Genomic DNA, 21,861 nt, shown 5'->3' on the forward strand with positions numbered 1-21,861 from the left:
CACAACATTACCAATTTTTCTTATGCTCAGCGTCATATCATTTTGGTCTCAGAGCCCACCCCCCACCCCCAACTAGTATTTGGATTTACTTTCAACAATTTACAATACTATATAAAATTTCTAAAGAAAATTTTGTTTCTCACAATTTTGGATTCAGGCTCTAACAGATTATTTATAAGCATCGTGTAAGAAATTACCTAATGAATGTGTGTCCAATGTGAAAAGAAATATACAGTGGAACCTCGTTTAACGAGTGAGGTACCATCAGACATTCATGTGCAGTAGGGGAAACGTCAACAATATAAACACCTTTCATTTGTTGGCAGCAGCATATGAACAACGACTTTAGTACGTACTGCAGTCTGGGTTTAACGCTCTTTCCGCTACCATGTTAGTGCAGCTTGTGGTCACGCATTTTTCTAAACTTGTTTTCACACAGTGTTCTTTTGTGTGCAAAATTTAATAGATTTCATAGAAATGTCCCCAAAGATAGATCCACAAGAAGATGACCATAAGAGAATGAAAATGACCTTATAAATGAGACGTAAAATCATTTAAAAATGCGAATGTGATGTGAGCTTTGCTGAATTAGCACTCACACCCAATCGGTCTACATCAACTGCTTGCACTATCCTCAAGAACAAGGACAAGACTAAGGAGATAGATGGTTCAAAGGGAATGACAAGATTACCTATACAACGGTTTTATATTAAGGACAATGTCAAAAGGTTGCTCCCTATATGGATAAAGGAAAAGCAACTACAGGGTGACACTATTAATGAGAACATTTGTGAGAAGGCGAGAAACATTTTTGTCGATCTCATTAAGACGTTGCCAGGGTCATCAGCGGCAAAGAAGTATTTAAGGGAAGTCATGGGAGGTTGGAGAAATTTAAGAGAAGAACCAGCATCCACAGCGTTGTGAGGCATGGCGAAGCAGCCAGCTCCAACACAAAGGCAGCAGAGAACTTCATCAGCAACTTCAAGATGTTCTTATATTCTCAGGGTTATCTGCCACAACAGGTTTTTAATTGTGAGGAGACGGTTGTATTCTGGAAAAAGGTGCCGAAGCATACCTTCATAACAACAGAGGAGACTGCACTGTCTGGTCATAAGCCAATGAAACACATCTCACACTCCCATTCTGTGCCAAAGCAATTGGTGACTTGAAAATTAAAGTGCTGCCTGTTTATCATTCAGAAACTCAACAAGCGTTCAAGAAGTGTGAAGTCCAGAACAGCAGGCCAAATGTGATGTGGAGGTCCAACAACAAGGCTTGGGTGAGACGTGATCTTTTATGTATTGGATCAAGGAAGTGTTTGGTCCTTCAGTGAAAAAATATTTGCTTGAAATGAATCTGTAACTCCTCATCAAGATCCAATTTCTGCCTCCCAACACCAATCCATTAATCCAGTCTATCGACCACCAGATTATTTCTAACTTTAAGAAGTTCTACATTTACGCACTCTTTGAGATTGCTTTGACTTGACTGAAGCTACCAATCTCACTCTCAGAGAGTTTTCGAAATAGAACTTCAACATCACTGCCTTCGAAGATTATCAAAAAGGTGTGGGAAGGGTTTACCAACAAAACTCTGACTTCTGCTTGGAAGAAGCTTTGGATGGAGTGTGTTGTCGAACGTGGCTATGAGGCATTTGAGTTAGTACCTGTGGAGCCTATAGTCAACGAGATTGTCTCTTTGGCCAGTAGCACGGGACTAGAAGTGGATAACAACGATATTGATGAGCTTGTGGAAGCTCACAGCCACGGCCACCGAAGAGCTTATGGAGATGCAAACGTTTTCACGGCAGGAAGCTATGGATAGGAGTTCTGGAGAGGAGTTCTTCAGAGGAGGAGGAGGAGCACATAACATTAACAGCAACCTTCTGGCACAGTAAGAGAAATGCTGAAAGCATGGGAATTGGTTGCATCTTACACTGAAAATCATCACCCCCAATAAAGCAATGGTTATGCGCACTACAAATTTATTTGATGGTAATGCTGCGTGCCATTTTCTCCAAGTGTTGAAGTGTTGGTAGAAACAAATGGCCACAGAAAGCTTCCCAATATAAAAGAATTAGTTACGTATCATCAATAATAAAGTACATAATACTGTATGTCTGATTTTCTTTGAATAAATGGCATGTATAAAACTTTTTCCGCACAGAACGCAATATCGTATTTTACATTAATTTATATGGGATAAATTGTTTCACTTAACAAGTGTTTCACACTATGAATAAGATTCAGGAATGAATTATGCTCGCTATACGGAAGTTCAACTGTACTTTGTTCTAGGATGATGCACTCTTTGTATTATCTTGATGGAGAGGAGGCTAAGAAACACAGTTTAAACAGCTGAAAGAGGCAAGTGCACTTAATCACTTTACAGGACAACCTAAAATCTAAAAGTGTCACTTAAGGAAAACCAAGAGTGTTTTTCTTTGAACAACAATAAGAAGATAATGTTACAAATCATTTAACAGTGTAGTTTGCATTTTGGATGTTGTCCTGTACGAATATGAGCAACTTCTTCATCTTATTAAATTAAGAGACTGATTCTACACCAAAATGTTTTATTATGTGTGGTCCTGTTAACACTGGTATTCCTTGGCCTTTCTATGACTTACATAAAGTCTCCATGAGGCAGTTTTAATCATCATACAACATAATAATATTTCTGCATTTGGTAAAACTAAGTATGTGAAAAATTTTAAGTACCTGAAAAAAGGCATAGTTTCTTACAAACTGCATCCCTATGCTGCAGCATTTTTAAGAAAAGGAAAATATCACTGATTAATCAGCAAAGATAATGAAATGCAGGCTGAGAAGATAAGACTGACTGACTCATAGGTTTCACGGGAGAATTTTCATTTGTGCATGCAACTAACAGTCTTTCACAAAAACAATTTCTGCTAGGCCAAGTGGAAAGTGATACAGTAAATCAGCTGAAAGCATAAGCTCCTTCCTAACTTACATGGCTGAGATGTACTACAATGACCATCACATTAGGACTCTAGTGTTAACTTACATGTAATTTAAGTTTAAAAAATAAGTGTAATTTCAATATGCATTGGTAAAGTAAATGAAAGCTATTTTTATTAACTTCCAAATACCTTAAATTCTGACTATTGCTTTAAATAGAAACTAATAAATATCATCTTTCTATTACTTAAAAATTATCATCGGTACAGAGATACACTGGAATATAAACAATACTGACTATTCTGTTCCTGTCAAATGCATTTGATACAATTTGGCCTGTTAATATTCTGTTCCTTATCTTGCAACATAATATGGGAGGTATGAAGGATATGTACAACTATCACACTTGCACAAAAAACACAAGGAAAAAGATGACTGGAAATTCCATTAACAAACAACAGCACCATTTAAAATAATAACATAGTGATCATAAATAAGTTCCAGCTGGTATTCACTGACAACACTTTGATCTGCTGCAGATTATGTACTCATTTATTGAATTAACACTCACATATCTACAAGTTGTTCTTGTAGCCGTTTCTCTTCATCTTCTGCAGGATATGAGGAAAATATTAATGAAATGAAAATAAAGTTGGGTATCATACAACATTCACTCATAAAAATTACAATTTCACAGGGAACTTTGTGAGAATGACCAGTTCATCATGATCAGCACATAGTGTCCATTGCATGTTATGTTCACTAAGTCTTCAGACCCATAATTACAGTCCTTATTACTCTTTTTACCAACACTCTTCAGATTTCAGTCTGCTTTTACAAACTTTCAGTATTTACAGTGCAACAGGTATATCTTTAAAAACAATCAGAAATCTTGAGTAACAGTCTTTCATTCTGCGTAATTCCATCATCACTAAAATATGAGTTTCTATTTTATACCATGCATCCTCATGCCTCCATCCCAGTGCAATCATCTCCCCTTGCTTGTAATCTAAAAGATGAAAATAAAGACAAATTACTTCTACTTGCAATATAAATAGTCAGCACTAATAAAGAATGTATACAAACAAAACTGCTAAGGTATTACTACATGATGCTTGAACTGCACAGGAAGCTACCATTTAATAGAAGGAAAAAAGTAGCATACACACATTCTCTTTCAGTGATCTAACAGATAAATGTTTTTAAATTTTATTGTACCAGTACAACATCTGTAGCATATTGTACATCCCCCATGCTAAAATTTTTACTTGAATTTATTACAAATAAAGATACTTTAAAATTAAATGTCTACAATTGTATGCGAAGTAAAGAACCAATACATAATTATCAATGCAATATTCAAAGTAGGAGAAAAGCTACTGAATTTAAGTGACAAAAGACTCTCAAAACAGTCTGAAGTACAACTACACTTTAAGTATCTTCCTTCTGTCCAGTACTACTTTACTCAGCTTTCTGTAACAGTATCTTCCTTCTGTCCAGTACTACTTTACTCAGCTTTCTGTAACATGTATCAGTAGAGAAAGGTGTGAGGGGAACAGAGAGAGAAAGAGAGAGAGAGAGAGAGAGAGAGAGAGAGAGAGAGAGAGAGAGTGGGGGGTGGTGGTTCACATGACAGCAGACAGCTGAAAAAGTGGGGGAAGAAAGCAGAAACCCTTCCACATAGCTGAGCCATACAAAAAGTTACTGCAGACAACATTCAGGTAGGTTTATCTGGCTACAGTTGCCACCTAAGAATGGTAATGGTTGGGTTAGCAGGAGAGCACTTGCTGCACTCTCAAAATCTCATTGGCTGCCATTACTTGAGGGATGTGGATGTACACAATGGTTCAAAACTAAACCATCTTCCAACATGGTGCTCTCTCTCTCACACACACACACACACACACACACACACACACACACACACAAAATGGGCCTGGAACCTTTCCTCCAGTTTTCAAGGTACTGGCTACATACATGCAATGCAACTACTCCCATAACACTTTTGCCACGGATTTTAAGTTAATGGACTGGGTTTTGCCTTCTGTCAAACAAATCTATAGGAAATGTTTCTACTATTGTTCCTCTCAGGTAAAAAGAATATTCTTAACCAAAGTATCACTACAAAGAATGGAGCAGTTTGACATTTCACATGACTGGGATAGTGTCATTCTCTGTACTGGCCAGAGGATTGCAGGATGGGCAGGAAGTATGACAGCAGCACAACATTAAATTCTAAGGTATGATCCTACTGAATGAGGTAGGGTCATGCCTTCGTTCAGACCATGAATGACTTCATATAGCCAATTTAATGTGGTTTCTGTCAGTATGTGCAATACAAATGTCTGTCCTCTAATAGCGAAAATTAAATATTTTACATAAGGTGTAATCTCAATTTAGAAATGAATGCGGTACTAAATTTCCCACATGTACTCAAATCTTCTCAATTTTTGTGCAGTCGAATACTAATATGCCCAAGTGAGCCTTATCTTTCAGCTGTGAAGCAAAAAGAAGCTGCAGAGCTAGAGTGTGTGGAAAAAATGAAATTCACTGTATTACACCACATTTAAACAGCGGAAAGTTAGACTTTTTCACATGATGGTTGCTTAGCAACAGAGTCACAGAAGTGGTCAAACTGACCATTCTGAAATTTTATGATCTTTACTTGTTTGATCCGATGACAACATATGCCACATGGGAGATAGTAGATGGTCTGATAATGGTTTCAACATCACCTGAAAATAGATAGCGTAGCACCATAGCTACCACCAGAGCACCACTAACCCTACCCTTTAATGGGGAATGGTCACATCCAAAAGGCTCAGTGTGGTGCAAACGTGTGAAGAATGTAGGCAACCACAGTATGGAGATGAACTCGTGCTTCCTACACCCAAATGGGTAGAGTCTGAATGGGGTCAAACTGTGGCCTTCCAAATAGCAGGATGGTCCTTTCACAGAATTGCCAAGATGTTGGAAGTATTGCACCAGTTGCGCAACAATGCTGGTATCAGTGACCATTTTAAGATTCTCATACCTGTAGATGAGGTTCTGGATGCCCACCAGGATCATCAATTGTAAGGGCAGCACTGGCAGATTGTTCAGCTACGACAGCACAGATAAAAGGGCTTGTGAGCACAAATGGGTCAACACAAACTGTTGGGAACCAGTTACTAGCAGTGAGGCTACAGGCACGTACACCTCTAATCCATCTTCCACTCACACTACAGCATCAATGTACATGGGTTGGCTGGTGCCATCACAGGATCACTTAGAAAATTGAATGGCACGCCATGGTCTTCAGTGATTTAAGCAGATTCTACCTGCATGCAAGTGATGGTCACTTGCGCATATGACACTGACTTGGTGAGCACTGTCTTGTAGAGTGCATTCACACAAGACACACTGGCCCCATCACAGGCCATATTGTCACCATCTGTACGATCAACTGGATGCCAGAGTTAGTGCCCGCCTTGCAGCTCACTGATGATGTTTTTGTTTGTGGGGTGCTCAACTGCGTGGTCATCATCAGTATCCGTACAAATTCCCAAACTGTAGACAGTCCAATCTAGCTACTTTCATGAACTGGGTGTATACGTGAAAAAAAAAAAAAAAAAAAAAAAATCCTGGATTTTTCCCGGTTGAAAATACACTTTTTGTGTGTTAAGTGACAATATATTTTTCCTCAGCACTGTAAAACTTACCAATCCTTTGAATGTTTATGGTTTTATACACCGACGTAGAATTTCCTGGCAGTTTAGAAAACGAAACTCAGGGGAAACAAAACACGTTTTGGAAAGGTCTTTGATGTGCAGCAACATGTACACTGCATATTTTCGTGTTACAAAGGCATAAACTCTAATTCCACCAAACACCGGAAGTTACTTTCCAAAGCAATGAAACTGAGACTGCGACGCGCTTTTGTAAGTCAGTCTCAGTTCATGTCACGTGATCTCGCCAGCTGATGACAGTGTAGGACACGTGATGTAGCCTGCCAACGGCAAGTTAACTCTTAAGTAGCGCTAACACACAAATAAGAAAAGTTAATGGTTTAAATTACAAGAAAAGCAAAGCTTTCACACATAATATTGGTCTCTAAGATTAACAAGCTGCAAGAGAAGCTAAGCTTATACATACAATGTTGATCTTTTATGCACGTGTTACACTTTAAGATACATCACACCAATGTGTCAGTAAAATTTTTAATAACAACGCAAATGTCTGATCTTCTGGGCTCTAAATTCTTCTAGATGGTCGTCCTCAAAGAATTGATGTTTAAATGAGAAGCAAACACTCTGTGATCTAAGAAATTCATCATACATTCTTGCACACAATTCATATTGCGTAAAAGGAAATTTACTTTGAAAGTAACACTTTTCAAAACACCATTCGCAATATTTTTCTGCAACCTGTTAGAAGTAGGTTCGTTTCAGCAATTGCCAGAGAACGCCAGGTAACAGGCGTCACCATGCTTGCGCAGCTACAATGATGCCGGAAGCCCGTATGTTCATTCGTGTAAGACATTAAAAGATCTTGCATTATGTCATATAAGAAACAAGACATTAGAGGACACTTCAAGAGCACTGGAATTTCGTGAACCATACTGATATGCATAATTCAGCTTTAAGTCCACATTCGTATGTCCAAATTGGGATGTAAATTTTCTTGGGGTACCAGTACTGTATTATCTCATATTTGGATCTTTATTATGGCATAATGGCATACAAGCTATAAGATAGAAAACGTGCACTTGAAATGCAGCGAACAGTTGAAACTAGCCAACAGTCTGAAATTAAACACTTCATTTCAAATAAATTGACTGCCTCAGCAGAGAAGATTAACAAAAGCCAAATCTCTCTAGCAAACCAACAAAAATAACTTCGTTGTTCTGCAAGGCAATTAATGCTTTACTGTCAAAAATGTGGAAATAAAATGTGGAACTAATGAGATATTTTAGCCTTCCATAATTACGAAAACGTATTTTAATTCATTTGTTAGCTCCCGGCCACAGAAATCCGTTTTGTTTTCATTTCATGAGAGAGCAATAAATAAAGAGGAAACAGCAAAATCACTAAACATAAACACGGGTCATGTGGAGAAGTCTCACCTCCCCACAACAACTCAGATTGCTCTGTGCATCAGCCCCGGATCTACAATATTTCCGAACCGGGGCAATACTAGATAGTGGCGCCCAGCCACATATCTGTAGCCAGAAGTGGGAGAAGGTACTACTCATATGCGACTCAACTGCGCATGCACAAGAGCTCGACTGCAACTGCTCAAATGAATCACAGTTGTCACTTCATGCTCATCAGAAGCTATTTGTAGTTTGGAAGCATTGCCTAGTCTTCCTAAAGCCGTTTACCCACTTTGCTGTTGGCAGATGCTTGTATGAGCACTGTGTTTTGTTGTTCTATATGGCACATTTCCTTTGCAACTTAAGTTTTATTTTCAGAGTATTGGTTCTTATCATTCAAAATCATAAAAATTTAACCGAAAACTAAAACAATGAAAAATTCCCGGAATTCTAAAAAATCCCCGGGTTGTTCCTGGTTTTCTCTCGGGTCGTATACACCCTGATGAATATGATGACAACACAATCATCCAGTCCCAGGTAGAGAAAATCCCCAACCTGTCTGGGAATCTAACCCGAAACCCTGTGATCCAGAGGTAGCGATGCTAGCCACTAGACCACAAGTTGCAGATGCAGCTCATTGAAGCTACATCACATACTAATATGCGTGTTTCAGAATGGGTTGATACCTGGTACCTCAGAACTGCTTTGGCTATCGATCTGCAACTGTAATCATTTCATGTACTCTATATGCACAATTGCAACAATAAATCTTGAGTGAATTGGAAACCTCTACAAGGAGGTACTAATTTTTTCCCAGCAGTGTACATTAATTTCTCATTACTTAACATCTTAAACTGGCACTGTGATAATTTTGACTGCTCAACTTTTCTTTACACATCTACACTGCCCACGTGGACTACAAATGCTCAATTGTATTTCTAGTGACTGTGAATGACACTGCAATGTGTGCTAAGGATTCTGAATTGATTATTGCACATCATTAATTCTGAATGCTTGGCTGTGTGCAAGCCATGATACAGATATTGGAAACAGTTTGCTGTACTGTCAGGCAACGGAGAAATTGAATAACTGAACAGAGAGTCACAGAGCAAGAGTCCAAAGACAGTCAAACCAAGAGACAAGAGAAACTGAACTCCAGAAGGTGCTGAATCAACTGCAACTTTATGATGCACCCACGGAAATTATGGCATGACTGATACAGCAGCAATATGACTTCACATCCATCAAAACCAGTATATCATTCAGGAAGGCCAGTGATATCTGCTATACCAGAGGAAGACAGGGAGTAAGAGGCATTTGGAATTCAGAAAAGAGAGAGAAAATGGGTGACTTTAGGTCACACCTTGAAGACACCGTTAAGACTGAAAGACCAAAATGTTCTACACCAAGAGGAAGGATGAATGCCACTCCCGAAGCACTGTGACATCTTGGTTGGTGTTTATAGCTGAAAAATTCTATCACATACAGTGTGAACCAGAAACTAAAACAACAAAATTTCAGACACTGGTCAGAAATATTTCAAAGGATTCGTGATCTTTAGTTAATTTTTACAGAACTATTTTATTTGATTTCTTACCATATAGCGGAGATGCTGAGTAACAGATAGGCAAAACAAAACACTGTTACAAATAAGTGTTCGGCCAGCAACGCTTTTGTCAAAAATACACACACACACACACACACACACACACACACACACACACACACGTGCACAACACAACTCACACACACACGACTGCAGTCTCTGGCAAACTGAAGCCACACAGCGAGCAACAGCACTGGTGCATTATGGGACTGGTGACTGGGTGGGGGTAAGGAGGAGGCTGGGGCAGGAAGGGGGAGGGATAGAGGGTAGGCCAGGGAGCGTGCAGGGACAAGGTGGAGAGAGGGTTGGGCAGCTATGTGAAGTCGGGAGGTTGGACGAAGGGCAGGGGAGAGGTGGGGAAGGGCTAGTGGAAAAGGAGAGAAGTAAAAAGACTGGGTGCAGTGGTAGAATGAGGGCTGTGTAGTGCTGGAATGGGAATACGGAAGGAGTTGAATGGGTGAGGGCAATGACTAACGAAGGTTGAGGCCAGGAGGGTTTTGGAAACGTAGGATATTTTGCAGGGAAAAGTTCACATCTGCACAAATCAGAAAAACTGGTGTTGATGGGAAGGATCCATATAGCACAGGCTGTGAAGCAGTCGTTGAAATGAAGGATGTCATGTTGGGCAGCGTGCTCTGTAACTTGTTTCTTGGCCACAGTTTTTCGGTGGCCATTCATGCGGACAGACAGCTTGTTGGTTTCATGCCCACATAGAATACAGCACAGTGGTTGCAGCTTAGCTTGTAAATCACATGATTGGTTTCACAGGTAGCCCTGCCCTTTGATGAGATAGATGATGTTTGTCACTGGACTGTAGGTTGTGGTGGGAGCATGTATTGGACATGCCTTGCATCTAGATCTATTACAGGGATACGAGCCATGAGGCAAAGAGGTTGGGAGCAGGAGCTGTGTAGGGATGGAAGATGATATTGTGTAGGTTTCGATGGGTGGCAAAATTCCACTGTTGGAGGGGGGAGGGGGGGGGAGGAGGAGGAGGAGGAGGAGGAGGATAGTGGGCAGGACATTTCTCATTTCAGGGCACACCAAGAAGTCGAAACCCGGGTGGAGAACATAATTCAATTGCTCCAGTCTTGGGTGGTATTGAGTTACGAGGGGAATGCTCCTCTGTGGTCGGACTGTGGGACTTTGGGAGGTGGTGGGAGACAGGAAAGATGAAGACAAAAGCGATTTGTTTGTGTACAAGGTTGGGAGGATAATTACAGTCTGTTAAGGCTTCAGTGAGACCCTAGGTATATTTCAAGAGGGACCGATCATCACTGCAGATGCGACAACCACAAGTGGCTAGGCATTATGGAAGGTACTTCTTGGTATGGACTGGGTGGCAGCTGTCGAAGTGGACGTATTGCTGGCGATTAGTAGGCTTGATATGGACAGAGGTACTGATGTAGCCATCTTGGTGGACGTCAACTTCTAGGAAGGTGGCTTGTTGGGTTGAGTAGGACCAGGTGAAGCAAATGGGGGAGAAGCTGTTGAGGTTCTGGAGGAATGTGGATAGGGTGTCCTCACCTTCGATCCAGATCGCGTCACCAATGAATCTGAAGCAAGAGAGGGCTTTATGATTCTGGGTGTTTAGGAAGGATTCCTCTAGTCTGTCCATGAATATGTTGGCATAGGATGGTGCCATGCGGGTGCCCATACTCATACCTCCTAATTTGCTTGTTGGTAATGCCTTCCAAGGAGAAGTAATTGTGGGTGAGGATATAGTTGGTCATGGTGACTGGGAAGGTGGTGGTTGGTTTGAAATCTGTCAGGCATTGGGAAAGGTATTGTTCAATAGTGGTAAGTCCATGAACATTATGGATGTTAGTGTAATGGGAGGTGGCATCAATAGTGACGTGGAGGGCACTGTGTGGTCAAGGGACAGGAACTGTGGAGAGTCAGTGGAGGAAATGGTTGGTACCTTTTATATACGAAGATAGGTTCCGGGTAATAGGCTGAAGTGTTGGTCTACGAGAGCAGAGATTCTCTCAGTGGCGGTAGAGTAACTGGCCACAATGGGGCGTCCAGGGTGGTTGGGTTTTTTGGACTTTAGGAAGAATGTAGAAGGTGAGAGTGCGAGGAGTGATAGGGATGAGCAAAAAAGAGATAAGACTCCATGGAGAGGTTCTGGGATGGGCCTAAGGATTTTAGGAGTGATTGGAGATGCTGGATTTCTGGAATGGGGTCACTGTGGCAAAGTTTGTAGATGGATGTATCTGACAGCTGACGGAGAACTTCTGCCAGGAAATCCTTGCAGTTTGAAACAACAGTGGTGGAGTCTTGGTCCGCAGGTAGGATTATAAGGCCGGGATCAGTATTTAGATGGTGCACTGTGTTTCTTTCTGTGGATGCAACGTTAGTTTGTACTTTGAGGGATTTGGGGAATGATGGTGAGACAAGGTTCAAGGTTTAGAAATTCTGGAAAGTTAACAGGGGTTGATTTGGGGGCAGTGGGGTGGATTATGGTTGGATGGAGGAATGAATTGAGTCAGACAGGGTTCAACATTGGTCATTGCTCAAGTCCAATTGGTAGGGTCGGTGGCAAGAAAGTGCTTACACTGTAGGGACCGGAAGAATGAGAGGAGGATTTTAACAAATCCTGAATGACTGAATTTGGGAGTGGGGCAAAAGGAGAAGCCTTTGGAAAGGACTAATATTACTGTGGGGCTTCTGGAGAAAAGGTTCATGACTGTGTTTCAGATCTGTTTAGGTTCTAGATTCTGTATGTTTTGGGAGTTTTGGAAGGTGGGGTAAATGTAGTAGGCCTGCACGACAGGGTTTGTCAGCTATGAGGGGACATGGGGGAGGTTTGGAGTTTGTTATAGAGGTTGTGGGGAGTGGCACTCCTAGGTGGGAATTGGGAAGTGAGCAGGGTGGAGAGTTTTTTTGAGGTGGTGGTGTGAATGGTGCTCTAGTTGTTGGAGGGCAAGAGTTTCAATGTGTGTTATGAGTACCAGGAATTTAGTATTGCATAGCAGGAAAATTTTGCAGATGGATAGAAGGTACTGCAAGGAGGTTTGGGTTCTGTTGATATGATTTTGCAGGATTATGTTAACGAGGGCTAGTGTCTGACAGAATCTGAGCAGATGGAGGCCATTGTGGAATGAAGGGTGGCAGCCGGAGACAGGTAATTTGATGGTAAGGCCATTTGGGTGGATTCCATGAGCCAAGCAACAATGCACAAACAGTATGTGGGACTGGGTTCTGGCTAGTGTAAGGAAACTTTTGTGTATTGACACAGATGGAAATGCGAAAAATTATGTAAATAATGTAATTTAGGTCCAAAAAAGTTTGAAAAATACACCCAAATACATGGGAGCAGTCACAAGAAGGATGAAACAGATGCAAAAGGGGGAAACAAGATGGAATCTGAGGGAGTTGACAATAGTGAAAGGTAAAAACTCGCAAAAATTGGCGCCTTTCACTATCGTCAACTCCCTCAGATTTATTCTTGTTTCCCCCATTTTGCATCCGTTTCATCCTTCTAGTGATTTCTCCCACATATTTGGGTGTATTTTTTCGAATTTTTCAGACGTAAATCTAGGCTATTTACACCCACCCCTCTTACAGTGGAATTCCACCATTCGCCTAACCTACACAATATACTTGTCCATCCCTACACAACCCCTGTTCCCATCCCCGTTCCTAATGACCAATTTCCCAGTATTAGACCTAGATGCAAGACCTGTACAATAGATCCTCCCACCACCACCACCACCACCACCACCTCCACCTACACCAGTCCGGTGACAAACATCACCTATCTCATCGAAGAGAGGGCAACCTGTGAAACCAGTCAAGTGATCTACAAGCTAAGCTGCAACCACTGTGCTGCATTCTATGTGGGCATGACAACGAACAAGCTGTCTGTCCGCATGAATAGCCGCCTACAAACTGTGGCCAAGAAACAAGTGGACCACTCTGTCGCTGAGCACTCTGCCCAACACGACATCCGTCATTTCACTGTGTGTGTGTCTTGATTGCCATTCACTCACAATACCCGCTGTTGACAACAAGTAACGACCTCTTACGTTTTGTCCTCAACCTTACATTTAGTGCTGCTCAGTTCTGTCTTGAGTTTGTTTTCCCAGCAATGTCAGTTGTACGTTGACACTGGTACACACTAGAATTGATAGGTTAACTGACAAAGAATTGGCTGACATGGACAACTTGAATGGGTCCACTGAATACAACAGAGAAGCTGTGGCAACACTATGCCAAGCTGTTCCTGCAGTGACAGCAGACACAACATAGTATATCAGTGTGAACACAGTTGATGGTTTGTCATTGTACATGTTGTATTGATCATGGAGGTTGACATTTTGAACGTAATCTCTAAGAGAACAGTTGCACATTTATGTACTGTACTCCACACAGGTAGAACAGACTGAACACAACGTGATAAAACCGTATGCATCTTCTTGTTGTTTGGAGAAAGAATGGTGGTTGGAGTAACAAACTGAACAAAATCATAATTATACCAAGGTACTTGTGCCCAAAGAATATATGAATTTTTGTAAGTAAATGCGAGTTCCATCTGTAATACTGTGCACGGGAACCGAAGCCTACAAGTAACTTGGAAATAATAGCTGGCATCTTTCCCTTTGTGACCTAGATGCATTCATTGTAGTTTTGTACACCCATTGCCGTTTTTGTGTCATGGGAAATGAAATAAATACTTTGTGGCCAAAAAACTTGTGACTTCAGTTATTTTGTAAAATAACAAAAGACAGATTTATAGACAGTGTGAAATTTCTGCTCTGTGATATCTTTAACACTGCTCAACAATCACATAATAGTCAAGTCAATTATGATGTCATAAATTTGGAACAGTTACACTGAAAGTTGTTCCTTGTTTTATAGACAAGGACAAAACATAACAGTTGGTCAACAGCTCTTTCCCACTAAGGCCAGATTCATCTTTACATCTCTATAAGCAGGGTGTAACTTCCACTGCATCATACTGGAAGCCAAGTACATGATGAAATCTGAAACAACTGATGCAACGTGCTTGATGATAGTAGAGCAAAGAAGTTAGTCACATGTCAACATTTCCTATGTTCAACTGCAATAATAAACACTGACTGTGAAGCTAAGAATTACAGCTTACTTTATATTCTAACCAACATATCATGTATGAAAAAGTTTCTGGACGCATGTCCATGTACCACATATTACTCTTATATGTGTGAAGGATGTTGCCTGAAAGTTTGGACATGTCTTTTTGTTACACCCTGTATCATAAATTGGGTGTATGCATGCATGCACAACATCTCCTCCTAACTACCAAATCCATTTCAAAAAAAACTTTGTACACATATCACTTGCTTTCTGGAAAGAAGCACTGTAGGGTTAGGGTAAGACCCAACTACTTCTCAAATCGGTGGGGAGAAGAAAGAAGCATAACGCATATTTTTTTTTTTTTTTTTTTTTTTTTTTTTTTAAGCAATTCACACACTACACACACTCCCGTTGCCACGACAAGACAGAAGAGGCTTGACATGGCCATGGAGTGTGAATATTTTATTTTCCTTGCTTACACGTTCAGTGTCAAATATTTACTTACACGTTCAATGTTAATTATTTAACATATTAACTCATTTGTTACGAGAAGTTAGCTGTTTTTGCCAATAGTGAAATCGAACAGTAATGGATCTCCTCTCTTTAACAAGTACATTGCACTCAGAGGAACACTAGGTGGCACGAGAAAACATGTCTGCGGAATTGTGGAACACACATGCCAGTACTCTTAAGCATGGTTAAATCACTTGTGCAACAACACACACACACACACACACACACACACACACACACACACACACACAAACTCAAAAGGGATGCAATGTTTTTTCTACATGGTTCTTTTCCTTATATTGTTCAGTGTTTCAGTAATTGTTTCTTCTGTGGTGTCACCGCCAGACACCACACTTGCTAGGTGGTAGTTTAAATCGGCCGCGGTCCATGTAGTACATGTCGGACCCACGTGTCGCCACTGTGATCGCAGACCTAGCGCCACCACCAAGGCAGGTCTCGTGATACGAGAGTGGACTCGACCCCAGTTGTACGAGAACCAAGCTACCGCCCAGTTGTACGCGAACCTAGCTATCGCCCAGTTGTACGAAGTCTTTCTCTCTCATTAGCCGAGAGACAGAATAGCCATCAGCTAAGTTAAGGGCTACGAACTAGCAAGGAGCCATTTGTATCAGTGCCTATAGCTTACGAGTAATCAAGAGAGATGTATTCCAAGGAATTATTAAAAGTTAAGTAAAAAGCATCTACATACTTTTCTTCTTATTCATTCATAAGTTTTTATGTTCGAGACTTCACGCCCGTATGCTTATTGCCGTTCGTGCACTATCGGCCACAGCGTTAGTTTAGCATTCCTTTTCAGCAATCCACATCACGGTGTCGGTCCAGCTACCGACACTACATCTTCTACATTGTTTCGGGTGAAATTCTGCAATGAGTATGTACCTTGCTTAGGCTCTGCAGTATTTTACCCCTAGAATGTAATTTGTTTTCTATTATTGAGCATCTAGAGGTGATTTATGGGTGTACCGTCTTTGGGTCTGGTGTGGAAATGGGTCATTGGTTGATATAAATTCTCTCCAGTTGCATACTGAATACAAGGAACACCTTTTAAGTTTTGACAAATGGTCTCTAGAAGGTGCTGTTGCGATGTGAGAGTACTACTGTTTTGAAGTTTGTCATTAAAACAGTGTCAGCATAGAAATTACCCAAGTAGTTTGTTACAGTGAACACCTAAAAAAAACAGTGTTGTGCAGAAAGAGAAATTTCAATGAAGATATTAATTGGATCCGGTTTTATTATTTTTGCCTCAGATTGCTATTAACACCTTTCGGTAATCAGTCATCAGAAAAGACAGTTTGCAATTGGTTTGTAGCATTTTGTCATGGTTGTGTTTCCTTCTGTGATTTCGTGGTATTTGACCAAAACTGGTTGAACTTAGAAAACACTGATGCTGTGTACAGCATGGTTGAAGAGTAACATGTGGCTTAGTGTGAAGTAGAGGCATCCACAGATGAGTGTGCAGTACATTCAGTTTTGCATGAACATCTTATACATGTGTTCCAAGTGGATTCCACACAATTTGTCAGTCAAAGTATGGAAATGCTCAAAAAAATACACTTAAGAGATGCAAAATCTGTGTACATCGGACAGAAAACAAAACTTGGGTATATTTATCTGTGGTAATCACCCATGTGGCTTGATCTTAGATTCCAAAACACAGCGACAGAATTAGCGGCTTGCTACAGTGTTCATTCTCGCCACATTGTTGACACACTGAACAGCACCAGTAAGAGACAAATTGCACATAATACTTTTACAAGTATTCCAAATCAACTAAACATAGGAAATAAATACCAACAAATTGTTTTTGAACATTTTTATATCACCCCTCTGTATCCACACAACCATGCCTAGTGCTATTGGAGAATCTTACTCCCACAGCATATTTTTATACAAATAGTAAAACATGTATGTAACAGCTTTAGTTGAAATTGTACTAAGTGTTCCTGAGTTATGCTTAAATGTCACCTTCTTCTCGTTACCACTTGTATGGCGTATAAAAGCAGCTATCTTTACCAACAAACAGTCTAATTTACTTTCTGCTTCTGCCTGCATCTTTTTAAAGCTTTTTATGCTTTGTCTGTAACCCTACGGCACATGGTACAATATAAATTTCAGAGAGAGATCACACTGTCACAATTTAGTTTCCAAAAAATGGAAAATAAGTTGATAACTCTCATTCCTCGACACTTAAAAATTGATCTGAAAAACGTTGTCCCCCTCCCTGAATACCTTCAATTCAATCAAATTCAATCCTACGCAATGAGCATGGACTGCATTATTGCAGCAATAAGACTAGACAGCATGAGAATATTAAAAGTATTTAAACAGGTCAGTAAAAGAACCAGAACACAAGAGCACCAGTTGCTTACTAATTCCTGAAACAGAAAAAAATAGCGCAGGGCTACCAGACCTCTTACTGTTTCAGTAATTCATAAAGAAAACCCAGAATTGAACTGCATTAGTTTTTATCTTTGACACTCAATCCTGTATTAAATATAAATGAGAAGTCAGTCAAAGTAAACTGTCTGGTAACTGTGAAACAGTGATATCAAACAGTGTAATTTCACAGCTTAAATACATATTTTATTGTGTGCAGTGGTAAGCACTGTTTAATAAATGTGATGAAAGACAAACCCACAAACAGGCTTCATCTGAGTATGGCTTTAATTTGTATTAACTATAGAATTCCTCATGCACTCCAGAAAAAAATTTTGACTCTAAAAGATGACAGTACAGGGATATAGTTGAAGTTCAATAACACCACTTCCCAAAGATATAAGACCTACAACCATTCACCAAATGCACTAGTACTATAGTTTTTGGCACCAACTTATCACTAGAAGATGTTTCCCCTCACATAAAAAAAAAACAACACTTTTATGAAGTACTGTACCACATTTAAAAAAGATAATGAAGATTTTATGACTCACCTTGTGCTGTGTGCACTTGGCAACGTAATTTTCCTCTTCCAATAACCAACTCATGTCCTGAGCACAGCCATAATGAGCCCTCAGGTCACAGCCTCTACGTACACAACCCAAGCTTGCACCTCCCTCACCACATTTGGTACATGTCTGTAAAAATGTCAAAGACGCAATATGCAGTGACAAAAGTGGATTGCAACAGAAACTGAATGAATATGACAACTTCACCAAGCTATGCAATATCTCTCTTCAGAAACACTTATTATGAAAGTAGCTCCTAGAATTCAACACTAGGGAAAAAGAGTATTCACGACAAAGAGCTGTTAAGCATATACAATGTAAACATATCTGAAGGTCCTGCAATGGAGTGGGGAAAAGAAAGCTGCAAAGAATGAAAGTAGCTAGAAGACTGAGATGTAGACAACTGGTGAGAAGTCTCTGCAGGTTATGTACCACAAGGGGCTAAAGATGGGCAAAGTCATTCAACCTTGGGAACTAGTTCACTGGAGATCGTTCTTTTTTGTGAACCATTCATTTTTACTTGTTCACTGTTCATCGTGCTTGGTATATGGTTCTTATGAAAAACTGAAAATTAGTAGCATAGATGACTGAAGGATGGAAGGCGCTAGGAGGGGGCACTTGCCTCCCATCTGGAGTATAGAATTTTTATTCATAACAGAATTCTCACACACTTGTAATTTTCATGATTCTGCAAAACATCTCATTTAGCCAACTGTAGTGTTATGTGGCTGATCGCACTGAAATAATATAAGGTGGCGCACGAAAAACCGACCCCTAGTACAGACTGCTCACCAATTACGCACGATTTGTTGACTGCTATGAACAGAAGAGATAAACATGTAATAATTAGGCAGTGAAGAAATAACAAGCTAATGCAAACAACTTTGAAACAATAGATGACGGCTGGTAAGCGACAATGAGCAGTCTAGTACTCGGGGCCGATTTTTCGTGCGCCATCCTGTACCACTGAAATAATATTGTAGGAGTTATCATATTCTCTTTACAAAATGTGACACCATACACTTGATTATGAAGTGCTGGTTTCATTCGCTTGTAAGTCAATCTGCCTTCCGTAACAATGAACATGCTCTTTCACCATGGATAAAAAAAAGACGGAAAATGGCCACTCGTTTGTACCGTGCCAATGTCTTTTTGCATGTGTAATAACAAAAAAAATCTTGCCTTTTTACAAGTATTTCTTCAGCTGTTTATCGAAATAGTGGAGTCAGCTTATACGCCATTTTGTTACCTGAAAAGATGTATGTATTACATACCATGAAATTTTTATGTGGTTTACATAATTATAAAATACATTTTAATTACCGGTCGTGGACGCTGAATAGGATACGAAAAGAACCAGAAGTTCAGAGTTCAAAAAAGGTTTGAAACAGATCTAGATTGGGTGTGCGAAGCTAACAAAACGAACAACAACTCAATACTGAACTAACTAGGAGCAGTCGGCAGTGGAACTGTGACGAGTGGCCACGCGAAGAGGGACGAGTCCAGCAGAGTGAGACCAAGACTGAGACAGACGGAAACGGGACCAAGGCTGGAAGGAGATCGGCCGACGTGCCATTCCAGAACGAGACCAACCATTTCCCGTTCCTGGGAACTGTAAGTAGAAAGCTGCGATCAAAATGAATTATGAAAGACCGTTCCTTAGAATTCGTTCCTCACTCGTTCTGTTCATCTTGGTGAACCGTTCCTTTGGACCCGTTAGTTCGCGAACAACCCATCTCTACAAGGTGCGTTATACATACCATATTAACTTGACTGTAAGATGAATGTAAGATGACTCTTAATATACGACTATCCCTTTTTTGAAGATGCTCCATGAGAAATTTTTATCTTTAACACATTCTGACTAAACAAACTGTTTTACTGACAAAGTATCTGCCTAAAAAGTTAACATTAGAGCTAGTCTAGACTCGGGTGTTACTACTGTTTCCCATGTGTGTTTCTATGCTCCATAAATCAATCCACTACAGGTGAGTAGTTGGCTCTCTCTCACTTCACATACTGACTGTCTACAATTTGGTAATACATGGACAAATAAAATAAAAATTGGTTTACATTAATTTTTATCTTTACTTCCTTTTTCACTAACTATCAAATAATGTAGACTGTGGTACTGCTATTTACACCACCACCTTGACTCATAAGCCTGCTGCAATTTCCTCCTTCCTGGATCTCCTCCCGTGTTAAGTTCTCCTCTGAGCCATGCATAGCACTGTATATGCGACACTTTTGGATTCCTTTTATTATAGATTCAGTTGCGATTTTGCTGCAGGCAGTAAGAATCGACCGGTACTACATAGATATTAAGAGTTTCTTCAACCTCCCCCCTCCCCTCCCCCCCGGAAGTAGGGTATAGTCTCCTCAACGAATCCACTTACTGTTAAGTTGCCATGTGAGCTTTAAAAGGTCTATTCACAACAATATCCACTACCTGAAGTTGCGAGACCATGGATGCCACCAGGAATTACAAGGTATATGTTGTTTGATACCACAAATGTAACTTTATTGTTGTAGTGTCCCTTGAACGAAAATAGCACCAACATTTTCCTTTTGTTAAGCAAAGGGCCTGGTATTCTGTTCCAAACAACCTTCAACCAATCTAGCGTTGGGTCATTTTATCATCCATTTCCTTTGTTGCCACCTTTAAATAAGCTCTACAGGCAGTTTTTCTTTTGGTATGATTTTCATATGAAGAGTCACAAATGGGTGCAGAGGGAATGAACTTACTTCCACCTGCCAGCACCCCCAGTGTTGTCCTAGTCTTCATGTCGATAATAACAACTGATGGTAATCGAAGTAAACAGGTGTCTGATCGGTATTGCCAATATAGCCTAGCAGATACTTGTGTTGTTTTCTTAGACTGTTTATACAATGCTAATATGCAAAGTACTTTTCATCAAATACCGTGGGAAGACATTGAGGCAGTAGTATTCTGCAATGGAAAAACCAAGGAGGACTGTAACAATACTAGAGAAGGAAAGTTGCTACTCACCATATAGCTGAGAGGCTGAGTCGCAGAGAGACACAAGAAAAAGATTGTCACTATTATAGCTTTTGGGCCATTAATGTCTCTGTCAATAAAACACACACACACACACACACACACACACACACACACACACACACACAGGCACGCAACTCGCATTCACGACTGCAGTCTCAGGTGACTGGAACCACACACACTCGCCTGAGACTGCAGTCTTGTGTGTGTGTGTGCGCAAGTTGCGCGTGTGTGTGTGTGTGTGTGTGTGTGTGTGTGTGTGTGTTGACAAAGACCTCAATAGCCAAAAGCTTGCAGTCTTGTGTGTGTTCGCAAGTTGCGCGCGCATGTTTGTGTGTGTGTGTGTGTGTGTGTGTGTGTGTGTGTATGTGTATTGACAAAGACCTCAATAGCCAAAAGCTATAATTATGAGAATCTTTTTGTTGCGCCAATCTTTGACCCAGCATATCTGCTATATGGTGAACAGCAACTTTCCTTCTCTAATATTGCTGTAGTATTCTGCAATGTAACGTAAGTTCCACCATCTTCTTCATCCTCAGATGCTAACCAGTATTTGCTTTGGATTCCATGGCGTATGCAGTTGGAAAATTCTTCTGTAGCTCTTAGAGGCTTCATTAGAATAATTTCTCAACCAATCAGGAAGCTTTCATTGTGTTTCTTGTCCAGTTCCCTGAACACTTCGCATATAGAAAAGGTGT

The 21,861-nt window shown here is 40.4% G+C and overlaps 1 protein-coding gene across 5 annotated transcripts in view; it reads right to left on the reverse strand.

Annotated features, from left to right (window-relative positions):
• Positions 1-21,861, reverse strand: part of LOC124777272 (nascent polypeptide-associated complex subunit alpha, muscle-specific form) — a 105,911-nt gene that overhangs the window by 7,930 nt on the left and 76,120 nt on the right. For 2 of the 5 annotated variants that reach the window (XR_007015704.1, XR_007015705.1), the window contains exons 10-11: positions 18,130-18,273; positions 3,496-3,933 (exon numbers count right to left, since the gene is read on the reverse strand). Coding sequence is in view for 3 of the 5 variants with exons in the window: in XM_047252606.1 (XP_047108562.1) it covers positions 3,913-3,933; positions 18,130-18,273 (165 nt within the window). In the remaining 2 variants the exon portion in view is untranslated. Of the gene's footprint in view, positions 1-2,558; positions 3,934-18,129; positions 18,274-21,861 lie in introns of those variants that run through there. The other 3 variants (XM_047252604.1, XM_047252605.1, XM_047252606.1) reach the window with 2 other exon arrangements.

Source organism: Schistocerca piceifrons, chromosome 2 (assembly GCF_021461385.2).
Source record: "Schistocerca piceifrons isolate TAMUIC-IGC-003096 chromosome 2, iqSchPice1.1, whole genome shotgun sequence".
Lineage (NCBI taxonomy): Eukaryota > Metazoa > Arthropoda > Insecta > Orthoptera > Acrididae > Schistocerca > Schistocerca piceifrons.